The 25339-nt window shown below is 35.6% G+C and overlaps 1 protein-coding gene across 3 annotated transcripts in view; it reads right to left on the reverse strand.

Moving 5' to 3' along the window:
• The window catches only part of ATP9B (ATPase phospholipid transporting 9B (putative)), a 151850-nt gene that overhangs the window by 14653 nt on the left and 111858 nt on the right, over nt 1–25339 (reverse strand). For all 3 annotated transcript variants that reach the window (XM_083359959.1, XM_083359961.1, XM_083359960.1), the window contains exons 14-21: nt 24669–24781; nt 21185–21433; nt 8683–8844; nt 8305–8397; nt 5375–5458; nt 4193–4363; nt 2753–2851; nt 1440–1529 (exon numbers count right to left, since the gene is read on the reverse strand). In XM_083359959.1, coding sequence (XP_083216085.1) covers nt 1440–1529; nt 2753–2851; nt 4193–4363; nt 5375–5458; nt 8305–8397; nt 8683–8844; nt 21185–21433; nt 24669–24781 — 1061 coding nt within the window. The remainder of the gene's footprint in view (nt 1–1439; nt 1530–2752; nt 2852–4192; nt 4364–5374; nt 5459–8304; nt 8398–8682; nt 8845–21184; nt 21434–24668; nt 24782–25339) is intronic.

A 25339-nucleotide genomic window follows, 5' to 3' on the forward strand; every position in this document is an offset into this window, starting at 1 on the left:
AAATGCAATCTATTGTTTAATATGGCTGCAATCCAGTTGCAATCTAGATTCTTATTTAGCATTCTGCCCTGAATCTCTAGGAGGGTTCTGTGGAGTTTGAATTGCACAGCCAGCTGAAGCTCAGTAAAGTTAGGGATAGCAAATTTAAGACGAGTTCTTGTTGGGGAACTTAATAGCAGTAAAGAAGAAGATAAGGTAAAGGTAAAGGTTCCCCCGCACATGCGTGCTAGTCGTTTCCAACTCTAGGGGCCGGTGCTCATCTCCGTTTCAAAGCCGAAGAGCCAGCGCTTGTCCGAGGACGTCTCCGTGGTCATGTGGCCGGCATGACTAGACGCCAAAGGCGCACGGAACGCTGTTACCTTCCCACCGTAGTGGTCCCTATTTTTCTACTTGCATTTTTACGTGCTTTCGAACTGCTAGGTTGGCAGAAGCTGGGACGAGTAACAGGCGCTCACTCTGTTACGCGGCACTCGGGATTCGACCCGCCAAACTGCCGACCTTCTGATCGACAAGCTCAGCGTCCTAACCCACTGAGCCACTGCGTCCCTATAAGAAGAAGATATTGTTCACTAAAAAGAATATTGATGCTCAGTTCAAGATTGCCAAAAAGCACCTAGATGATCTTTCAGACTTTGGGAGGAATGTTCTATGAGCAGATGAATCAAAAATGGAAATTTGGGGGTTGCACGGCTATTGTTCTATCTGATAGAAACCAAACACTACTGCATAATAAGAAGCCCATACAAACTGTTAAAAATGGAGAAAGCAATGTCATAGTTTGGGAATGGTTAGCTGCACTAGGACCTGAGCAAGGAGCCATTACTGATGAAAGAATCAGTTAAAATGAAGTACAAGTGAGTCATGATTGCAAACATACAAATGTCCGTAAGAGAACATACAAAGAAGAACAGAGTAAACTTTGACTTAGACAATTCAAAGAACCCTAAAATGGTGGCAAACCTGAAATAAGTAGTTCATGAAAGAAAAAGTTAAATGGTACGGACTCGTAGCAGTTTGCTATTGAGGGATGGGCCAAAATTCTTGAGTTGTGATGTGAAGGACTAAACATCCATTGTAGAAAGAATCTGGTTGAGGTTACGCATGGTTACAGATGGTACAACTGGTGACTGCATCTAAAGGGTCAATTATTTCCCATAGTAGTACACTGAACATTGGATGAGTTTGTTCACAGAATACATGTATCAAGCACACAAAACTTCAGTGATTCTTCTCTGTTCAGACCCCTTGTATATATCACGGAAACCCACACGATAATATTGTGAAGAAAAGATACGCAGAAGTTTAGAATACTTGATTTAAAACAAATGTGACTCGTGTGATTCACCAAAGGCACTGCTTGGGACTCCTTTGGAAAACCTATCAACCTACCTACCTGCACAAACAACATTATCAGCAAGTGATGAAAGCTAGGCCATTACCTCTAGAGAGTCACCAGATATTACTAAAGCACATTCATGTTTCCTTCTGAATGCATTTAATTCCAAATGAGCTTCTCCACGGTTGGTTACCTAAATAAATGAATGAATGAATGAATAAAAGGTAAAACAGAGTTAGGGCAACTTTTAAATGGATGTGCATAGATACATAAATTGTTATGAAAATGGAATTTCAGTCCAATACCGTAGAAGCTGTAAAAAGTGGAAGACAACTTGTTGATTTAAATAAAAATTCATTAAGAAACAACAACCTTTGCAGCATCAAAGTTATATTGCACTGGGAGGCTTACATTTTCTCCCACTTGGTTTCATATACATTACATTTACAAAAGAGTTTTAAATTAGAGTTCTTCAAAAAGAAAGAATGTGTTGTAGATCAGAAACTTGAAAATTCTGATTATCTCTCCCACCCCAAAGAAAGTTCTGGCAATGACCATCCAGAAATCAAGTCCTCAAGACTTGAAGAAAGATGCATTTGGGGGAAAAGACAAGTGTGTGAAAGGCAAGCTTTAACACAGAAGCACAACATGCTTATGCCAAAATAATTTCAAGCCTCATGTAGCTAAAATTATATTCTCAATTTAATCATTTCAAATCCCCTTAACACTGAGAAATACACATGAAATAGATATTTTATATTAACAACAAAATATTTAAAGAGTGAACAAATCTAGTGGATATTTAATAGCCTCCCTTATTCTTTTCCACAAAAAAAGCCAAAAACATGTGTTTGAAAATTTGGTTGAATGAACAGGGGAGGAGGGGGAAGTGTTTATGGGATCATAAAAATGGGGGGATTTGTGAACTTTAAGTGCTGCTTAAAACTTCTCCTTTAGATGCTTAGTCCAAATGAATATCTGCAACTCATTATGTGAACTCCTACTGGGTTTAGCCTTGATTTTGAGCAGGATAAGTCATGTCAGAAGATGCTACAGAGAAGTGTGTGCATAGTATGCACTCTTCCTTTGTCCTCCACATGCATGCCCATTTTGTATTACTATCTGCACAACTGTGTTACACATGTAGTCTTCAATTTATGAACTCATTCAGTGACCATTTGAAATTATGATGGTGCTAAAAGAATGAACTTATGGCTTGTGCACAAAATTATGCTTGTTGCAGTGCCTTGTGGTTACATGTTCAAAATTTGGGTGTTTGGCAATTAATGTTGTTCTGCATTTAATTCTTTGATCTTATGTAACAAATGTGCAGAAAACCAACACATCTTTCAGTTCTAGGAAAGAAGACAATAGCAGCTAAGAATGATGGGAAAATATATCAACAGTTCTACTTACGGGTCTGAAAATATGAATATCTTGTGTCCTAGACACTAAATGGGAACTTTTTGCAATACAAGTCGCAGTCTCCAATTTATCTCCTGTTAGCATCCATACCTATGAGATAATTTTAGAATTTAACTGTTAATCATTTATTATATTAAAAACTGTGCACGTATCTTTCTCAAATTAACTTAAGGAAAAAAATGTAAAGATTTAAATTACTGCTTTTGCTTTGCTTTACATCAAATAGATGCAGAGTCTAGCTGTAGGGGTCTATGGAGGGAAAAGCGAGTATTTAATAATAGGAAGTATCAGCATTTAAACTCATTCTATCTATTCAAATATGGTAGTTCCTCAGGTCATCTATTAACTGGACAGATACAGTTAAAAGGAATAAAATATATTTTCACGCTTCCTTCCACAAATATATGTTTCCATATAATTAGTTTCTTGCAAGATTTTATTTTCTGAATCCTGTTATAAATCATAGTAATTCATATTACTATTATTCATGACAAGCATTCAAATATCTGAAATGTATATTATCCAATTAAACCTTGAAATAACTAAGTTATAAACTAATATTATGGTTCCAATAGGTTGTTTTTTATAAACAAATTCATATGGCTGTCCATCTACCAAAGGAACTCTGGATAGTGAATAGAGATTTAAATGTCCTCCAAAAGGCATAAATCCATTAAAGAAAAAGTAAGATAAGACATGTAAAAAAATCCCCTGAAATTTAACGCCCTGGAAGGCAAATCCTAATGTGTTTAATAATATGATCTGCTCCATCTCAGCTTCTGTGCATATGAAATACTAAGGTATTCAGTTATATAATTTACATCAGTAGAATGTAAATAGATATATATGTGGATGTATTCTTAGAAAAATTGGTATGGTCCCTCTTAGTAAGTATTGTTGTATAGAGCTGATAAAATCAAAATGCAAATGAATTTTCTGTACTTTTTTACATAAGGCAAAGTAATTGTCTCTAGTTAATATATTCAAATGCATTCTACAAAAAAAAATCAACTTTCTGTCACGCTCTCTCTCTCTCTGTTCCTTTTACCTATAGGAGTTGGACCAGCAATAACACATTCCTAGTTGCTTATGTTTGTCACATGAAACAGACTGGATTCTTAGTTAAAGCAACAGATCTGAGGTAAGAGAACACACACACACACACACACACAAACATATATATATATATATATATATATATATATATATATATATATATATATATATATATATATATATATATGGATCTTTGGTTATTCGGGTTTTCCCCCGCGTAGAACTAAAGGTGTAAGGGCGACGTTTCGACGGAATCCCATCCGTCATCATCAGGCTGGAGGCTTCTGCTTCCTTCTTCTGGGAGAAGCATGTGGCTGTTTGTTCCTCTTTTTTAAAATATATATATAACTGAAGAATAAAAAAAATTATTAGTACCTTTATTCCAGCATTTCGTAGCATCTCTAGTGTTGGCCTAACATCAGCCTGTAATTGATCTTCAACTCCAGTGAGACACAATAATTCCATTTCTCTTTCTAGACTCTCTACAACTGCAGCCACCTTGAGCATTCTGTCATGTATACTTAATTTTGCTTGGTTATATCGACTCTAAGACAAAACAAAATGTAATTTGTAGCCTCAAGTAGATAAGAAAGATTTTTGTGTTGTCCAAAATGCAAGCCCTAGAGTGTTATTTGATTCACAGATTCATTTTAGAATCTGAAATTCAAATTTCACCTATGATGTGCATACAGAAGTAAACGAACATAAATAATACCAAAGACAGAAACAAATGTAAATATCCAAATGGTTTATACCTGTAAAATTCAAGATTTGATCTCGGGTTTTGAAGTTGATAGAATCAAAGAAACCACACTATCTGGACTGAAGTTTCACACATGAGAAGATGTAATAATATTTCAGTATTTACTACTGCATTCCTGAAAACCTGGCACATAATTAACATGAAAGGAGGGTTTTATAGAAAATTATAGTTTGGTGCAACTGGAAAAGTCACAGGTCACAGGGAAACATAAAGTCTTCTGGGACAATTCTCTTCTAATTTACAAACTTCGCTGCAATCAGAAAAGAGGGCCATGCTTGTATCACTACTAGTCAATATGAATGATAAGCAAAAGTAAGTTTTGTGGAGTTTAGGCACGTGAGTTAATTCAGGTGTTGCTTATATGATATCTTTGTAGATTAATCATAACATTGCTTGGAATATTAGAAATGGAGAACAGAATGACAACAAAATATATAAGAGTGAAACTGAAACCTTGTTATAGACTTAACTGGATACAGAGCAGGATATATTTTCTACTATAGCATGGATAACTTTTAGAAAGAATGAAGTGTTTATAAAAAAAATCTCCACCCCCTTAAGTGGAAACACTTATGAACATAGTAATAAGAGAAAAAGATTCAGATGAAGCAGAGGAAAGTGAGGAAAAACAGAAAAAGAAAGGTGTAGAAATTAAGGCAATGATGAAGTCAGTGATGGTGGAGCTCACCAATCACTGTCTACAGTAAAGAGAAATTAGATATGTGAATTAAATAGGAATTTTTTTGCCATTACTGGAGCTCAGTGTAATATTTGTCTTTCAACTTTTTTTTTACCTCAAAATCCTGATATTGTTCTTCTGTTAAGGATTTTTTGGCAACAACCAAAGTGCGCAGACCTTCTCTTGCCATGTTACCACACTAAAATTGCAAATAATTATAAAATAGTTATGAATCATGCTGATACAAAAAGAAAAAAAAGTATCAAGTCAATTTACATTAAGTTGTACATTCATCCACAACCATGCTTTTATTTTTGAGACATCAAGCCAGCTACATATTGTCAACAGTAAGATTACTTAAACTGCCCCCGTAACTCTCCTATTGTGGGAGTTCGTTCTCATACTGCCAGAGAAAGGCAATATCACAATAGATTTGATAACTGACAAGATAAAGGAAACTTTGAAACTGGACCTCCTGCTCAAAAGAGGGAGCCAAGCATCTTAATATTAGGTTTGGTGGGCAAAAGAAAAAGGCACAGGGGGGTTTAAAATACTGATTCTTCAAAAGGGACTTGCTCTTGAAAAAGAGCGGTTGCTGGAATTCTTTCTCAATTAAGAATGTATTATCTAAAGTTCTTAACTTCTTGTGAAATTACGTCCTCCCTGATGGTTGACGCCTGCCACCTCCTGATATTTGAATTAACAGTTTTGCCTTATATGTTTCTTTGACCCTTTGTCATCTCTATACCAGATTAAGGAACCAATGCCATGTACTGTAGATAACAATTACTGTAACATCTATAGTAACAGAACCTTGTAAGTCTGAATGTGCTCCCCTCCCTTTATCTTTGTATGAACTAGGGAGGGGTCTCCTGAGACCTTTACTCAAACTAGTTTCTGGGAATGGGCTCACACCTCACGTGGTCTTGGTAGTAGCTCTTCGTCCTGTCCTTCAAGGCCATTCCCTATGCTCTCTACATCCTTCAAGTGGAAATTAAATTAGCTCTGGTTATTTTTGAAGGGCTAATTAAAAAAAGTAGTGCTGAGGGATTCTTTTATCCCATGGCCACTTGGCCTCTGAAGTGCCTGTGCTGGTTTTTGTCCATGACCTTTAATAATACAGGAAATTACAGAGGGAACTTACATGGAGATTTGGGCTGTATTACAGATGACAAGTAGGTTTTTCTTGTCTCTATCAATCTATCATTTGAAAATGATGTAGGCAAACTAACTGAAGCTTAAAATAGTTGGAGGTGAATGTACTGTTGGCAGAAAAACTGTTGTCTGGTTACAAATTTGCAATCAGTCTGAGGAATGTCTACATTCTCCCTGCGTAATCTAAAGCATATGGAAATCTGTATCATCTTTTGGAACACAGGTGACTTCTTTGGCTAGAAGGACCTTTCACAAGCTTAGCCTGGTTTCTGAAATAAGATCTAGCAGAGAAACCAGTTAGAACTCCAGTCTAGAATACTGTAAGGTTCTCTAAATGTTCCTTTAAAGTCCAAAAATGTCAGCATAAAATTCTATGCCAATATGCTTGTGGGAATCCGGCAAATTCAACTCAATTAACCATGGGAATATTTGGATCCAAGTTACATGACAAAAAACTTTTTCCTATTTAAACTTCTCAGTGTCCTACATTAAGCTGCAGAAAGCTTAATCAGGCATACTGCTCAGATCAACAAGGCTATGAGTATAAAGGACAGTCATTTTACTGATGCCCTAATGATGGGAATTTCTTCTGCTAAAAATTTTACTATGCTCTTTGAACCATGGGTTTTAAACAGTTCCCAAAAAGTATTTTCATTCCACCAATTTTGCTCTTATTCCAAATTTTGTTCTCCTGGTTTTTTAAAAAATATGCTTCATTGTTTTCTTCATTAGAATTTTTAATTAAATTACTTGTAGATTTTGTCCTAAGTGTAGGATAAAAAATGCTTTAACATTATTTATGAAACTTTTAGAAATTAATCACTTTCCTTGAATGCAATATCTCACATAAATATACTGGAACAATGCAATAAACACAGATTGGAGCAAATATTGTTTTTCTCCTTGGTTCTTTTCCTGACTTATCGGATCACTTGATTTCCAAAGTCCCTATTCTATCACCATCTGTGAGTATCTGTTCCTTTTTTAAAAAAGTATAGTTTCAAAATTATTTTTTCAGGCTGACATGTACATTTATCACATAAAATGTCTACACTGTATTATAAAAGCAGTTGGAAAATAAGCTTATTGTTCTCTAGTAAAATAATAAAATTAAAAAGATCCATTAGTTTTTTTAAAAAGCAAAATTCTGTCATGCTAATGCAAAATGTGTATTGATTTGACCTCCTAATGCTAAATAAATTAAACAAGTATTTTACAATTAATTGTACATCATTATCACCAAAAGTAATTTTTATGACACTTTATTAGGTCTTCAGGGAATTTAATTTATTCATGACCCTGATTAAATCAAACTGCCTGAAGCGACTATTGATTTATATTGCCAATACCATTATGAACATGCATTGTGTGATTATCACATTACCATATTATCTGTATGTAAGGTCAAATAAAGACAACTGCTGGTGTACAGTATAGCAATATAGTATAATGCACTTATTTTGTAAAAACATATGCTTTCATACATAATTTAAATATATTTTTCAGTTACATTTCTTCTATCCAAGGTAAAAGCAAAAACAGATTGAGCATATATGAGAGCATGTTTATGATGACTGTTTAGAGTTAACGTAATATCCTTGCTTTCTAATAAATACTGCTTTCAGAAAAAAACATTTTACATTACTCATTAAATTGGTTTTTTATCTTTTGTCTCCTTTTCAATTATTAGATGAACATTTAGATGAAAATTTCCCAAATTCATTACTCGTTTGTTTTTTTTAATTTGATGTAGACAAAATTAGATATTACTGGATTAGAAAAGATTATTATTCAGTTTCTATTCATAAATTCCACTGTTATACATTTTAATAGTAAAGAAAAACACTTGCTTTTTCCAAAATTGAAGCAATTGTTAGGAGTATTTCTTACCTCCTCTTCTAGCCAATCATTATACTGAACAATAGAAGACATTGCAACGTCTGCACCTTTCATATAAAACATGATTTCACCTGTAGATTCATCCTAAAAATAAGTAAAGCGATAACATAAGTTCAAAAGAAACAAATGCAGACCTAAAACCACATGTACAATATTTATTCCTTTTATTTATAGAATACAGAATCTATAAAAATTAGAAAATGAATCCATTCATACTATGAAAATTGATGAAAACAAAATCTACTCTGAAAATAGTTTGGAGCACATTTATGTTTTCTTCCAGTGCTTATATTACACATATATACATTTTCAAGATCAGATATTTTCACCAGGATTCCAATCAGGAAAGAAAATATGAACAATACATACCCTCACTATGATACCCATTCTCTTGCTCTCAGATGTGAAAGGGAAAATTTGCAAAATATAGTATGTCAGAATCTGTCCACTGGGGTTTTTCAGTTGCATTGAAGTCAAATCCCTATTCACCAAAGTAAGACCAACACTTTCTGTCCACTGAACCAAAGCTACCTAGATCAAAATACAATAGTGACTATGGTCAATTGTACCCCGTGTAAATCAAGATGAACACAATAAAATTCAGTGCAAAAAATATCAACAAGCAAAAAGAAATACAATATAAAAATGATGGTAGATTCAGTACAATCAATAACTATTGTGTTTTGTATAGCTGTTTTGTATGATTCCCAATTTGGATTGGACAGAAGCAACTATTAGACAAAGTACATTTTGTCAACTGATGTATAACAGCAAAAAACTATCCCTGATGTGAGAGACAATATATTGCTTTCATCACCAGTGACCATTTTATATCACTATAAAATTCAATCCTTAAACAACTATTTTTATCTCCCCTTCCTTTCCCCCCCCTTGTTTCCTTTTTATATATTTATTCTCTCTTTAATCTATTTTAATCATTGTAATGTATTAGTGTTCTTATTGTATGTATACGCGGTGGCTCAGTGGGTTAGGACACTGAGCTTGTCGATCAGAAGGTCGGCAGTTTGGTGGATCAAATCCCGAGCGCCTGTTACTCGTCCCAGCTTCTGCCCACCTAGCAGTTCGAAAGCACGTAAAAATGCAAGTAGAAAAATAGGGACCACTACGGTGGGAAGGTAACAGCGTTCCGTGCTAGTCATGCCGGCCACATGACCACGGAGACGTCCTCAGACAAGCGCCGGCTCTTCGGCTTTGAAACGGAGATGAGCACCGGCCCCTAGAGTCGGAAATGACTAGCACGCATGTGTGGGGGAACCTTTACCTTTACCTATTATTTGTTTGTTGCATTTCACTAACACTCGAGATTAGAGGTGCTTAACCTTGATAACTTTTAAACTTGTGGACTTCAACTCCCAGAATTCCCCAAACAGCATGTTGAAGTCCACAAGTCTTAAAAGTTGCCAAGGTTGGACACCTCTACTCTAAGTCAAATCTTCAGTTTTGTAGCCTCTCATTTTTTGAAATAGCTTACTACTCAAAATCAAACTCACTCCTACAATGTTAAATGTTTCAGGAAAGCCATTAAAACAAGGTTGTTGTTTTTTTTTAAAAAAAAAAGCCCTAGGAAGAGATCCAGTAAAAATTACTTGGCTGTGGTTGGACACTTTGTTCTCATAACCTTAATCTCTGTTTTAGTAACTTTTGTATTGCCATTTTGATTACTGTTTTTCATTTTATTATGCTTTTTTGGTATTTTAATCCTTTTATTTTAAGAAGAAAATGTAAGCTCTTCAGAGTCCTGTTGCACTGGAACAGCACATAAATCTCAGCAAACAAATAATTAACTAGGGGGAAAACTCAGTAACCATTAGTAATCTTATCATTACAAATTTGTATAATTCCCTTTTAAAGAAGTTCAATTTGGCAGACTTCACTAAGTAAGAATATAAGACTATATCCCACAATTTAATTTTGTGGAAACTAAAGAATTTGCAACTGCCTTTTTTTCAAAGCACTTCTCCAGTATTTAGCTTCCTTTAAATTCTAATACCGTAAAAATGAAAATATCATTTTTGCCATACTTTGTATAATTTTGCTATTCAATCATAATTCTTACTACTGACATTTTCCTTAGGTAGTATAACCCAAATACTGGCAATGAGAGTGCTCTGATATTAGATTTTTTTCCTGTATATTCAAAGCATTATTCCAAAGTAGGACAGTAAAATCTGATATATTCTTTTGGCCGAGACAACGTTTGAGGAGATACAGAATTTAATACTATATTGATCCAGTACTAGGATGCACTAGCTATGTATATACTGGCATGAAAAAAAAATCAGAAATGTATTGCTCAAGTCTGCCACCATATTGTCTATCTGACTGCATATCTAGCATAGAACAGCATTCTGGTTCAGACAAATTAAAACTGAATATGCAAACATGCTCATTAATTTGATCCAAATGAAGAGTTCAAGGCAGATAAAATTAGATAATAAAAACCTGACTGTAATTGAAAAGCTTTTAGATAATAAGCAAAACATATACATTTGTATTTATTAATTAATTAAATTTTTATGCTGTCCGTCTTCCCTTTAAGGTGACTCTGGAGCTGCATAAGATCCTATTAATACAATAAAGGAAATTTGAGTAAAAAAAGTGATATCAATGTTTGGTGCTTATTTAATTTACTTCATAAACAAAACTGTCCTTCTTGGAAAGATGGACAGGTAGCTGTGAAATATAAACTCTTTGTCAGCTGAAGCTAAAATGCAAACTGCTCACACAGAAAGAAAAGCCAAGTCTACAAGTACAGTAAATGATTACAGTATTTTGCAACAGCCAAGCTACATTCCAGACACAGACCTGAACAACAATTGTGGAAGGGTCTAAAAAGAGCAGTCTATGCTAGAAAACCTTCAGAAGGTATTGAATTGAAATTGAATTCCTCTATTACATGGAGGAATAAACCAAATTTCCATACAATGATGTGAAAGTCTGATCAATGGCAACAGGAAAATATCTGATTGCAAGTACTGACCCCCGGAGGTAATAATTTTGGCTTATTTGTGCTGGCAAAAGAGGCCTACTATCAATTCCCTCAGCCAAGGAATTTCTGCAGGTGGGATCCAGAGGAGGCTTTTCTGCTATGGCCCCTGACCTTGGGAATATCTTGCTGCAGAAGATAAGATCTGCCCCTACCCCACTTTTAGCCTTTAGGAAAAGCCTTAAAACCTGGCTTGATGACTGGCACTGGGTCTTGAAGGAGAAGCTACTGGCTGGAGTGACTGGCACATTAATAGAGAAGGCATCTCCATTCCTTTGCTTCAACATTTTTAGTTTTATTTTTTTGTAATTTTAATTTGTTTTTATAATTATCTTTGTATTTGTATATTTTTTATGATACTATAAGCCATTCAGAGTTGCCCTGATTCATGAGATGGGAGGTAAATAAATTTAATAATATTGGCATATTGCTATTTGGATGAATCTGGGTATGAAATAAATCCATTTATGGTGTTATTGTTCACTCAGATCCCTCTTTACACCAGTAATACATTAAGTTCTGATAATATTCATGCAATATCCGAAAGGAGGCAAATGCTTTTTCACAGAACTGCATTAATATAGTATCTCTAAATTACAATTTTGTTAAAAGATTGCTATAGGAGGAAGACAGCAAAATAAATATAGTTTACAATGTCATTTTTGAATCCACAAGAACAATGCTTTTTAAAGTTTAAGAAGCCTACTATATTAGTTGCAAATGATCCAATACTCCAAAGGTTAATTTTCAATTTTCACTGTGAAAGGTTACTATTACATTCTGACCTGTAAATTGCATCTTTCCGTTAATACCCTATCATCTCATTTGTGCCCCTTTGCAACGGAGGACTTGAATGTTCTATATTTGGTGACTCACATCTGTTTATTATTTAGTTTATGCTTGGCTTCACATGCTGGTTGAGTTGGCAGTTTATAGCACAACCTCATTTTAGATAGCTATACCTGTGTGCACAGAAAAATCAAGGAACTAAATCACCTGATTTTTGTAGTTATTAGGTTATTCTAAAATTAAGTACTCAACACTTAACAAAATATATTAAAAAATATAAAAATACTTAAAACTGAAAATATATTATAATTCTGACGAGATAACCCAACAGTTAGCTACTCCTTGAGGTAATCAACTCTCCTTCTAGCAGGGCAGTTCATAGACAACTCAGTCAGTTGTATAACAGCCATTTCTGGAATCTTCCCAGATGGAGGAAATTAGGAGACAAAATGTCTCTTTTTTCAGTAATTAAAAAAGAAATGGCCTCTTGGATAAAGTAGGTATGGAGTTGTGACTCCACCCTTTTGCCATCTCTTTCCTGTAACTTCTTCTGTGTGGACTGATAGCACAAAACATATAAATCGGACAGGCCCCTTTTTCCTGCTTTGAATGCAGAGAGAGTTCTGAATTCCTGACATGGTTGACTGAGTTTGGCTCCGAATTGTCTATTTCAGGTTCCAACTACTCCTTTGGGGCTAGTTTTCAGAACAATAGACTGGGTCTGAACGTTTCCACAGCATCCTACTCCAAGTCTATTTAACTGTATCATGTGAGCAATGGCTATATAAACATATAACCTTGTATCTCACATTTTTTCTCTTGCTCATAGAATTCATGAGCATGAAATAGGACCATAGTCTAGTTTATTTTGAATACTGTACTACCACTGAAACATTTGGACTGATTCTAGAAGCATCTTTTCCGCCTTTGCTCTAGTTCTTTGATTCAACAAGAGAAGTATTTATTTTCAATGCTAAACACCAGCTTGCTCTCTTCTACAGGTTTCTGAACCATTAAATCTGCATAGGATCTCCATAGGCATAGGGCAGGGAGGAGAGAGACCATTTTGGAAGCAGATATATCTCTTCCACTAAAGAGAGAAAAGCTTTAATTCCTTTGCCTGGTTTAAGACTTAGGATTTTTTGCACAGGGATGATACATAGAGAATTAAGAAATGTAATTCTTCTGAATGACAGAGCTAATTCAGGATTTTGCTTTCTCATCTGTTGCACATGTAAATCAGATCTTAATTCTTTTGCTGTGAATTACTACCTTCAGGCAGACTGAAGGGTTCCCCCAAGTCTATTGTGACCTGAATCAGTCTTGCTCCACAGACACTAGAGACAAGCACTTCAGTGCTCACAGGTACCATTTTGATCATTCTAACTATCAAAGCTGGTGCAGCCTTCAGTTGTCTTGCCCTTCTCCCTTTTACTTGTTTACTTATTTTACTTAATTATTCAGTTATGAGAGGAAATATTAGAAAGAGAAGCAGATAAAACATTCCTTCCCACTGATATTATCACATGTATTAATTCCACTGCTGTTCCAGAACTAATATGAGTTTGGACCATAGGTTTATTTATTTATTTATTTGTTTTTATAAACCGCCCTTCTCCCGAGGGACTCGGGGCGGTGTACAGAGTAAGGTAGGTATACAGATTGAACAATAGTGAAAAACAATAGTAAAAACAAACTGGGACCCCAATTAGAGCTATCAGGCCAGGCCGGACTGCTGGAACAGGTAAGTTTTTAAGTCGCGCCGGAAGGTGCGGAGGTCGGGGGCCATCCGGATTTCAGTTGGCAAGCAGTTCCAGAGGGCTGGCGCACCCACTGAGAATTCCCTCCCCTTGGGGGCCACCAGCCGACATTCCTTGAGCGGTGGCACCCTGAGGAGGCCCTCTCTGTGGGAGCGCACAGGACGGTGGGATGTTGACATTGGCAGAAGGTGCTCCCGTAGGTAGTCCGGACCCATGCCATGTAGGGCTTTGTATGTCATTGTTAGCACCTTGAATTTCACTCGGAAGGCAACCGGAAGCCAGTGCAGCTCACGGAGGAGAGGTGTGATATGGGAGTATCGGGAGGCCCCCAAAAGTGTCCGTGCTGCTGCACTTTGCACCAGTTTAGTGCCTCTGTGATTCAAGAAAAGCATGGCATAAATAGTAGCCGTTGTTAAGTCTTAGCCTCAATACATCGTGAAAAAAAAGAGAACACCAATTCACCTTCTGACCAATCTGACCAAGATTGCTGCGCCAAAAGCAGTCAACCCTACTCCAAATTTAAACTGATTATTCCATGATATTTCTGGTTTTAGGCTTCTACACAAAAAAGGACAAACTTACAAGAAAGTTGACAGAAAGTTGAATAAAATCAGCGAAATACTGTAGTTAAGCCATTCCATTATTCCATTTTCAAACAAATCAATCTCTTTTTTTCATAACTAGCCATAATTATATATACCTTCTATCTCTAACAAAATCTTTTGTTTTTCTTTTCTATCCTGCTTTAAATAACAAGGTATGTAAAAAAACTACTAAATCTGCCATACTCAATAATTTTACTCTAGTTTTTTTTTCCATTAGAGGTGGCAAACTCAATACATATCTTGCTCCTAAAATAGATGCAGCAGTTGAGACACACTCAAAAAGTTGCAGTATTTTGTAAGGCTTGGGAAGCCTCAAAGACCTAATGTACTGTTCTTTAAATGAATTCTTCCTTCTGTCTCAACATCCAAATAATTTATTCTAAACATATTCATTTCTATAACTAAATAAAGGCCTTAATGTTCCTTTTTAGCCTAGTTGCTCTTCCTTTAATTTTTCCTCTGCATTACATTAATATTTAATAATAATATGGAGGGCATTTTTTTTACAAATTACTGTAAGAAATAATCATTCATAATAGCTATGCCCAGTGTACAATTATTCTGATTTCCTCAGCGAAATCCTGGCTTTCGAGAAGGAGCGGCCTTGCCCTGCTTGCCCTTAGTTGGCGCAGCCACCACCACCTGCCCCGCTTTTTGCAAGCCCTGCTATGCCGCTGCTGTAGGTTTCCAGCAGCGGGAGGCTCTGGGACAAGGGCCTGTTGGGGGTGAAGGAGTTGGGGCTGCTCCGGTGGGCCGCTTCTGTGGCAGTGGGGCATGCTGGTGCCCGGCACTGTGCTCTGCTGTGGGGGCTGCCCTGGGAAAGGTGGAAGCGCAGCTGTAGTCTGGGACGGTCAACCGCTCCGAGCCCTGTCTGGCCGGCTTTGTGCCTCTGTCCCCCAAGAGCAGCTGGTTTTGAGTTGCTAGCGTGTGCTTCCCTGAGTGCGCCTCAGCCCCGGGTCTCCCCCCACCCGGACTCCGGCCATGTCTGCAGAAGGTGAGCAGGGCGAAGGGTGCTTTGGTGCGTCTTCCATCCCTCCCATGTGAAGGGTGCCTTCCTGCCCCGCGGTCCACAGCAGCATTGTTGGCGTGTGTGGATTGACTCTGAGTGAATACGAGGTGTTTCTATTGCTGGAATAAAGCTTATTAAATGAGCTAGCAACCTCCAAGTATCATTGACAGATCTTCCCCAACTTTCCTCCGGTGCTTCATAAAGAGTTAAGTGGGCATCAGGTTTCTTGGTAAAAATGGATTAGGAAGGAAGGAAAGAAATGACAATGGGAGAGAGGGAAGGAGGAAAGGACAAAGAGGGAGGGAAGGAAGAAAGGAAGGAAAGAAGAGGGAGGGAGAGAAAGAAATAGAGGGAGAGAAAGAGAGAAATAGAGAGGAAGAGAGAAAGAGGGAGAGAGAGAAGGAAAAAGAAATAGGGAGGGAGAAAAAGAGGGAGAGAAAGAGGGAGAGAGAGAAGGAGAAAGAAAGAGGGGGAAATGGAGAGAGAAAGAGGGAAAAATAGAGAGTGAAAGAGAAATAGAGAGAGGGAGAGAGAGAAAGAGGGAGAGAAAGGGAGAGAGAGAAAGAGGGAGCGAGAGGAGAGAAAGAAAGAGGGAGGGGGAGAGAGAAAGAAAGAGGGGAGAGAAAGAGAGAAATTAAATTAATAATATGATTGTTAAGTGAATCTGGTTTCCCCACTAACTTTGCTTGTCAGAAGGTTGCAAAAGGTGATCACATGACCCTGGAACAATGTGACCATCATAAATATGAATTGATTGCCAAGCATCCGAATGTAAATCACATGACCCTGGGGATGCTGCAACAGTTATTAGTGTGAAAAATGGTCATAAGTCACTTTTTCAGTGCCGTCGTAACTTTGAACAGTCAGTAAGTCAATTGTAAGTCGAGGACTACCTGTACTTTATCATTTTTTTTCCTTTTTTGGAGGGGGTGTGTGTCAAGTTTTTGACACCTTGCTGGGCGACTGGTGGTACTCGGACATTGCCTTGTCCTAAAAGTGATACAATGGGTGAAAAGGTTGAAAAGCCCTGCACTATAGAACTGACTCTGCTGATGCTATTTGAGTCCTCAACATGTTTGCTTTCTTTGCTATCCTATTGAGGGCATTAGGAATAGACAAATGAAACTCGATTTTTTTCAGAAAATGAAATATTGATCACTTACCATAAGAAACAATGAGACTGGTATAAGTAGAACTCATGCTATGAATACAGAATAAGTTACTAATCTGAAGCTACAGTAGCTATATACATTATAATGATGCCTTGGTGTTAAGTTTCTTAAACGATTAGGGTGCATTTGAATAGCTAGAGTTATAGATTCTAGGAATGGAAGAAACAGCTGTATTATAAACTGTATCTTTCTTAGAGTATGCTGTGAACGTATCCTGCAAATTACTCTATATATTATAAACTCTAAGAATATTATTACATACCACAGTAAATAAAACTGAAGATATTTTATTACTCAAGGTTGAATGCATAAAAGTAGTTTGCTAAAAGGTTGTTTATTAACTAAACATATTTTGATAGGTCACTTATACAGTGAAAAAGAAAATCAGTTGAGCTGTTTTGCTAAATAAAGCTCCAGGGTCCAATATTCACAGCTTTATTCAATAAAATTACTTTTAAAATAGTAAGTGTGTGACTGGGAAACACCAGCATCATCTGTCAATCAAACTGTAAGAAAGCTAAATAATGAACCATTTACATTATTTTCCTTAGGCTCCAGTAATTTTCAGGCATTGCATCAATATAGCTCTTTTTAAAAAGTGTGATGAAGACATGTTCTTTTAAATTTAGTTTTTTAAAAAAACAACTCCTGCAAAGACTTGCAGGCTCTTTTAAAGATTTCTGCAACTTTTTCCTTTTTTTAACAAAATTTGAAAAATCATTAGAAAAAGTTTAATTTATAAAAACATTTAGAAGACTAATTTTATGGATTACAAAATAATGCTGATTAGTCCACAACTAAGCAATCTAAATCCTGATTGACTGTTCAGGCAAGATTAGCTACAAATGCCTGCCCGAACAGAATGAAGCTATTTTGCTAAATAGTAGAAAACCAGGGGTAAGTGGAGGGATTGAACAAAAAGCTGGGTTGACTGCATTTTAAATAGTCCAAGTTTTGGCAGAAAGAAAATAAAGTGCTGTCATTAGATATACAATCCAAAATTTGTTTGCCTAAAAATCTCAAAGCATGGTAAGGACAAATCAAGGCCTGTCTTTTTTAAGTATAATTTTCTTGAAGTTTTTAATAAGCTTGTAAAACTAATACAAACTAAGCTAGAAAAGATATAAATAAAAAAAATTAGAAGGTGCAAAAAGAGAACAAAAGGAAAAGAAAAAGTATAAGAGAAAAGAAAAAGCTAACAAAGAGAATAATAAAGTGGCTTTTAACCTTTATCTTGCTGAGCATAAGCTAATATGCTTTCACCCTCTTGTAAAGTTACAAATAAAAAAAATCTTCTCCCCATAACTTAATTTTTATCTGTATGCAAACCAGAAATTGTAATCTTTTCTGTCCTTGTTCTGCAAAAAAGTTACCAAAAATATCAAATGAATAATTTATCCTTAATCAAATAGTCCAACTTTATAGTTCTTTTTGCTTCTCATAACCTTAACATTTAAATAATTTCAACAGCATCACAGTATTTGATCTCTTATCCATCTTTAGCATTTAAGTAGAATCTTCAAAGCTTTCACCAGCCTACATTGTAAATCCCATAGAGGGATTCTCCAGGATATCTTGTCTTATCTGTTCCATGTTCAAATCTTTCTTTACATAAAGAGGCATCCTCCAAAATTTCTTTTTGCAACTGTTCCAATGCCAAATTCATTCCTTGATGCATCTTTTGCATTCCCAATTTGGTAATACCAATTTTGTTGTCTTCCATCTCTTCAAACACAGTAATATATTTATCAGGTAAGTTTTTTTTAAAAAAAAATATCACAATTTTCTAAAAAATTATCGATTGAAATCTGTATCATTTCTAATATTTTAGTTACTATTATTTCAGTTATTACAAAAACTCTTTTAAATAAGAAATGATTATAACTAGCTTGACCATTTTAACTCCTTTCTGCCTGGTACTTTAATTGTCTCTAGCATCCATTTGCAACCATCATCAAGCCTCAGTTCCTAATATGGGTTCAGTTCTGTTTCAGTCATTTCCCTCGAGTATATTATTTAATTATATGCTTGTTTTTAAATCTTATAGCAAAGATAACCAAGATTCCAAATGTCTCGGGTCTCCCCAGTAAAACTTTCTTAAATTAATTTTTTGTTTTGCTTTTTGCCAATTGCATATTAAATGCTTACCAGCCGAACTCATTTTCTAATCAGATTTGGAAATGTTCAGTTTAGCTACTTTATAGGGCATACTTTCAAAATGGCAAGCTTAATTTGACACCTGATTTTACCTTCTTTGGATTTAATGACTTTATTTATTTATTTATTTATTATTGGGACTTACATGCCGCCCTATCTCGCGAAGGACTCAGGGCGGCTAACAACAATAACGTACAATAAATACAGAAGTTAAATAAAAATTAAAATTAAAGGCCCCTGTAGAATAAATAAAAATAAAAATTAAAATAAATTAAAAATTAAGAGTTAAAAATTAAAAACATAATTAAAATCCCTGTCAGTCCAGGTCAGCCAGGTGGAAAAGGAGTGTTTTGAGGCCGCGGCGAAAGGACTGTAGATCTGGGGCCATCCGAAGCTCAGGGGGGAGCTGGTTCCATAGGGCTGGCACTCCCACAGAGAAGGCTCTCCCCCTGGGGGTCGCCAACCGACCTTGCCACTGCTAACAACAAAGATGTCATTTCCCTTGGCTCTTGGTGCTTAAACTCATGGGAGATCGCTTCAAGAGGAGCACTCATTGTCAACTCCTGTTCTCCCCTTTTCTAGAGAATTTGGAAGAACCGGTCTAATCACTCATCACTCATCTTTCATTCTATACACTGATTGTCATCTCTGGTCATTTGTGAGATGTTTTCAATCAGCCATGACTTAAACCAGAAACCCACAAATCAAGGTTTTCCTGTATTCTTTCAGTTTCCAGATTCAGGAGACTGCACTCTACTGATCTGCTCTTTTATTTCTTTTTGCCCACTTTATGATCCAGTTCCCTCAAATCAGTTTTCAGACATTAAGCCTTGCAAAGACCAATAAAATATAGTAGATTACAAAGACTACAAAACTGTTTATACATCCAAAAACAATGTAAAAAGTCAGGTAAAAGCAATAAATTAAAACACAGGTGTTAAGAGGGATTAAATAGAGCTGTGCAAAAAGCAGAAAAATATGTTTTGGTTCATCTCTAGAACAAACAATGCCACTCAAAGCTTTGGGTGTTCTGTTTCTTGAAACATTTTAAGCATTCTGGCTATATTTAACAATGGAAAGTAAGAATCAGTTGCTGGTTCCTTTTTTCCCACACCCAGGTCCGTAACAGTGGCTGGCTGGTAGTCACTGAATGCTTATCTACCCTTCAAATTGTGTAAAATATAGTTAATGAAAACATTAAAATAAATGTCCACTAGAAACAGTAAGAATACAATTATGGCCTCAAAAGCTAAAAATCCATTAGAATAACAGCTATTATCAGAACAGTTCTCTCAGAAAACAAAAAGCAGAGGTTTCTGTAATTTGATTAATTAATCCCCCTGTAATACCCAACCCAAAATTTAACAACTTTTTAGCATTCATTTTACTAATATGTGTCCCTACAAGTTTTTCTCAATATTTTCAATTTGAAAAAAACCTCCTTGGCTTTACTGACTTTTTTTTTTAATCTTGGCAATCTGGAAAGAAATACATAGCAAAAACATTGTTCTCTTCTGATGTTTTTGTTTGGCTGACTTAATTTTTTTTTAACAAATCCCCAAGGTCTCTAGTACTTTTAATTATGAATAATACTAGTATTACAACAAGATATAGAGCATACACATAGTCACTAAATAACTCGGCCATGCTGCTGTAAGCATTCTTCTTCTATCAGACCTTATATTAAGTAGCTTCTTTCCTCTTAAATTGTATTCCCACAACAGCCCATCTAGTCTAAGTTAGCAAGACAGGAAAACTTTGGCAAAAAAAATGTTCTAAATACAAGTAGCAAAGCAACAGCCCACAGTTTTGCTACTTATGTGCCTTGATACTGTTTCATGGTTTGAAGAAAACTTTTAGAACACATTTTTTGTTTCAAGCTTGGGACACTGAAATGACTATCTTCAGATCAGAACATTTTCACTTTGCTAAAGGTAATAAATAATTAAATAAATAATGGCTTATGAAGCCCAACATAAAAAGGTATATTTGAAAAGATGTCTGAAATATCCCTGATATGGGCTTATTCCACAAAAGTGAAAAATGATTATAAATCAAATACGTGGAATAGACACAAGTAAATGTAATGTATATAACTGGCATAGTTCCCTGTGAATTAAACAATCGACTCCAGCAGAACGAACTTATGTGAAAATATGATCAAGCACAATAATTTGGGAAAGTATTTTGCGTGGCTGCAATGAGCCTTCAGAAGTATGTCATTGCTTTGAACAGTACTGCCAAAAACAAAACACATCTTCAAATGATTTGTTAATTCTGCCATATCAGAAAACCTTGTTTTCTTGTAAACTCTAAGAACAGTTGCTGTATTCATTTGACAATTGTGCAAATTAAAATTTTGGCAGCCTTACCTCATCAGGGCTTGAAGCTTGGTAAGTTCTATTTTCATCACTGAAATCCTGATCTACCTCTGCATATTCTGTTTCTCCAGTCACTCCTGTTCCGGATTCATACACAGGTGTAACATTGTGACACAATGCAATAGCTTTTACTGCTTCATGTATTCGATTGCTGACCGTTTTTCGAACTTTAGGTGCAGAGGGCTGCATCTTTCTGGAGGGTGTTGAGCTGGTATTGTTTCCACTAGACTGTGTATGCATCTTTGAAATATAAATAGAATATTCAGTTAAAACAAAACTACCAATTTATTTCCCTTCGGACTGGAATAACTGGATTATAAAGTTTTATATTTTGTTAATTTTAAATTTTGTGACAAATGTTCCCTTCTTTAGTTATGTGTTTCACTTATAAAGAAGGACTGTGCAAATAAGAAACATGATAAAACCATATGCTTCCTTTTACCATGTTTGAATTAATGTGAACATATAAAATAGGTAGGTGAATTGTTTTAATGTAAAGACATTCTTGGAATAATCTGGAGTTTTTCTTAAGGGAAACTTTTCATGTTACTTTTCCTAATATATGTCACCACAGCTCAAGAACAATAGGAAGCCAAGAAGCAAAAGATGAGTCAGGCATACCGGTAGGTGCCTTTAGGAGTTATGTTGAAAATCTACAAAAGCTTGTAGCTTTAAGTTACTCTCAACATGTGCCTTAATACATGTGTCTTATATATTAGGAAAAGAATTATATTGGGTTAACACTGCAAAACATTCTCTGTCCTCTCACCAGTATTATCAAAACTAACTTTAGATTTTCTGTAGGGTAATAACACTGAAATCCTGTTTGGCAAGCAAGCATTTTTAAAAATTTCATATACTGAACACGGTACTGAGAATATTTTACCCCTCAAATTACAGTGCAGTCTAATAAAAGATTTAAGTTTCTCATCATCTGGCACTTTTGTTCAGCTGTTGCTTTAAACCTTTGCCTTTGCCATCTACTAGCTCTGATGCCATTGCAACTACTAATAAATTAAGCAGAAATACTCCTTCTGAATTATGTTATGTTTATTGATGCTTGTGTAATTTAATTTCACACAAATTCCATTAAAGATTATGCCCTCTGTCACAAAATGCTTCCAGTGGGGAAATATAATCAGGTTATAATAGATTTGTGTGCTTCAGTAGAGGGGACCTACTTGACTATTGTCATCTTAATAAAACTGAACACATACAAGGGAGAAAAATCAATACCATACAAGAACCACTGTATAACTGGCTGCATTAATAGTTATTGCTTAAGTAAATAAATGCACAACAGTTGCTTTTGAAGCAACTATTAAACAGCTATTTATTTTTATGGAACATTATTTTCCCCTAATTTATAACAAATGGTAAAAATGAATTTATTATTGGGATATTTAATAAAATAATTTACTTAACTGCTAAGCTTGTAAGCCGCCTTGAGTCTTCGGAGAAGGGCGAGATATAAATGGAATTAAAATAAAATAAATAAAATAAAAAAAATTATCTCTCCTTTTAAAATGCTTTACTATTTAGTATCACTGTTGTGGTATTCTCACTTCAAAGTGCTAGGCTTATAATGGGAATGTATTGTATAAATTAAATAGATTTTGTACTTAATTCCCCATTAATGTGACTTCTCTTTGTCACTTATACTTGCATAGTTTTGTAACTGATACTTTGTGATCTAAAAAAGATGGGGGAAATTATTATATAAAAGTGTTAAAAATATTGAATCATATTACTAATCATATTACAGCTCAACTGGTCTTTCAAATGTAGATGTGTTGAACAGAATGCAAATGTTAACCCATTCATAATTATTTTTAATAATTTTGGCTTATTAATATCCTTATGTATATAAGCTTGTGCATTGGGCAACATTTGTTTTTTGTTTTAATTCTGGAAGCTGTAGTTCAGTAAAATAAGCAGAACAAGAGGCAATGTGTGGTAGACATCATTAAAACTAATAAAACTTATCATGTAGCTGATAAATTGCAGTTGTGATGAAAATCATAGGCTATAAGCTGAGAGGTCTTTAAATATTTTGAAAGTTAATTCAGTATGCTGTGTAAAACATAGTATCTTAGCTTTTTCACACACTTATCAGTATTATTATGAGTAAAAGGTGTTTTTGTATATATATCGGTTTTCCAAATATACCACTTATCATGGAAGTTACACTAGTATATTTAACACAGTTGCTGTACGGACTCATGGCAATAATCTATGTAGCGGATTATACTTTATATCCCATACTGCATTTATTGTTAAGTGGGTATATATTTATTTGGTATCAGATTCACGCTGAAAATATATTAATATTTTTACAAAAAAGTTTTACATTTATATAACTTATTTCAAGAAAAAGATATCTTGAAACAATGTTGTTTGCTATACTTTGATAAATGGTAGCACATGATGGACACATAGACTATGAGGATGAAGCAAGTCTTACAATGAATAAGCTCCATCCATGTTGCCATATGATATGATGCATTCTTTTGGAGAAATCTCCTATGCCCTGCTTCACTTTATTGCTTGGCTTCTATCTTGTCCAGGGAAATAGCAGACATTTAAGTTACACAAGTGCAGGGCTTATTGAACATTTCATGCCACTCAGATGCAAGAATATACTGAGGCAAAGTTGACTATATAAACTCCATTTGAAGCAAAGTTGACTGTATAAACTCCATTTGATGACCTTTGATTAATAGCATATCAGTTCAGACTGACAAAGAAATGTGATGAGGTACAAATATACGAGCTGTTGCCACTGGTTGTTTTCCAAGAGGCACAGCCTCTTTGCAGATCTTTATACTGAAAACAGACAAAATGATTTTGTAATTCTTATGCAGTCCTATTCTCTCTGAGGCAACTTTGTTATTCTTGTATCCTTTAACTATTCAAATCTGAACCTGAAATTTTATCTCTGAGAACTAATACAAGTTAAGTCTTTCATGTAGGTAATTTCACATGGATTTGAAATATTTTTCATCATGTAATCAAAAATATAATTTACAAAATAAATAAATATGAATTGCACTGAGATTATTTTACAGTACAAGGTAGTCCTTGTCTTGCAACAGTTGGAACCAGAATTTACATTGCTAGGAAAGGCGGCTGTTAAGTGAGTTGTGTCAAATTTTGTTGCATTTGTTAAGTGAATCTGGCTTCCCTGTTTAACTCTGCTTGTCAGAAACCATCTGGGAAGGTCACATGTGCCCACGTACAGAATGCTGCAGTTGTCATAAATGCATGCCAGTTGCCAAGCACCTGAATTTTGTGCTATGCCAGTTGCAAGTGCAAGGATTGGTGGTAAGTCACTTTTTTTCAATGCCACTGTAACTTCAAATGGTTGCTAAACAAATTTGTAAGTCGAGGTCTACCTGCACTCTAGCTTTTCCTGTATTGGGCTTTTTAAAAAAACATAACTTAAGTAAGGAAAGTAAGAATGAAAACTAAATACCTGGGAATATGAATTGATAATATGAATTTGAATTTCATCCATTGTGTCTGTTCCATATGAAACAGTACCTAGGTGGAGGCGCTTAAATATCATCTCATTCTGGGTCAGTGTACCTGCAGTACAAACATTTAATAGATGCAAACTATAAGTTTCATGATGAAAATATTATTTGTGTTAAGTTATAATAAATCCATTTGACCTACTTTGTATTTAAGATATACTGCATAATCCAAATATATATAAAAGATTGTGGAATTACAGTCATTTTTGGAATATAGAATCAAATGCTAGCATTCTCAAAGGGTTTACACTAAAAAGCAAAGATCTCTAATGATTTGTACATTTCTGACCATATGTACTATACCAGACATGTCAAACACAAGGCCTGGGGGCCAGATCCAGCCCGCAAAGTGGTTTCATGTGGCCCGCGAAGCCATCCTGGAAACAGTGAGGGAACGGCCCCCACTGCCTTGGCCCTGGCCCAGAGACCCTCCTTCTGCCAGAGACCCTCAGATCTGTCCCACTCCTGCCCAGGCCCCCATAGGCACCCTTGATACGAACAATGTAGAGCTGGCCACGCCCACCCAGTAGGCTATAGTACTCTAGCCACGCCCACCCAGTAGGCCACGCCCACCCTGGCCATACCCACTCGGCCCCCTGAGGGCAACCAC

Source organism: Vipera ursinii (genome assembly GCF_947247035.1).
Source record: "Vipera ursinii genome assembly, chromosome: 3".
Classification (NCBI taxonomy): Eukaryota; Metazoa; Chordata; class Lepidosauria; order Squamata; family Viperidae; genus Vipera; species Vipera ursinii.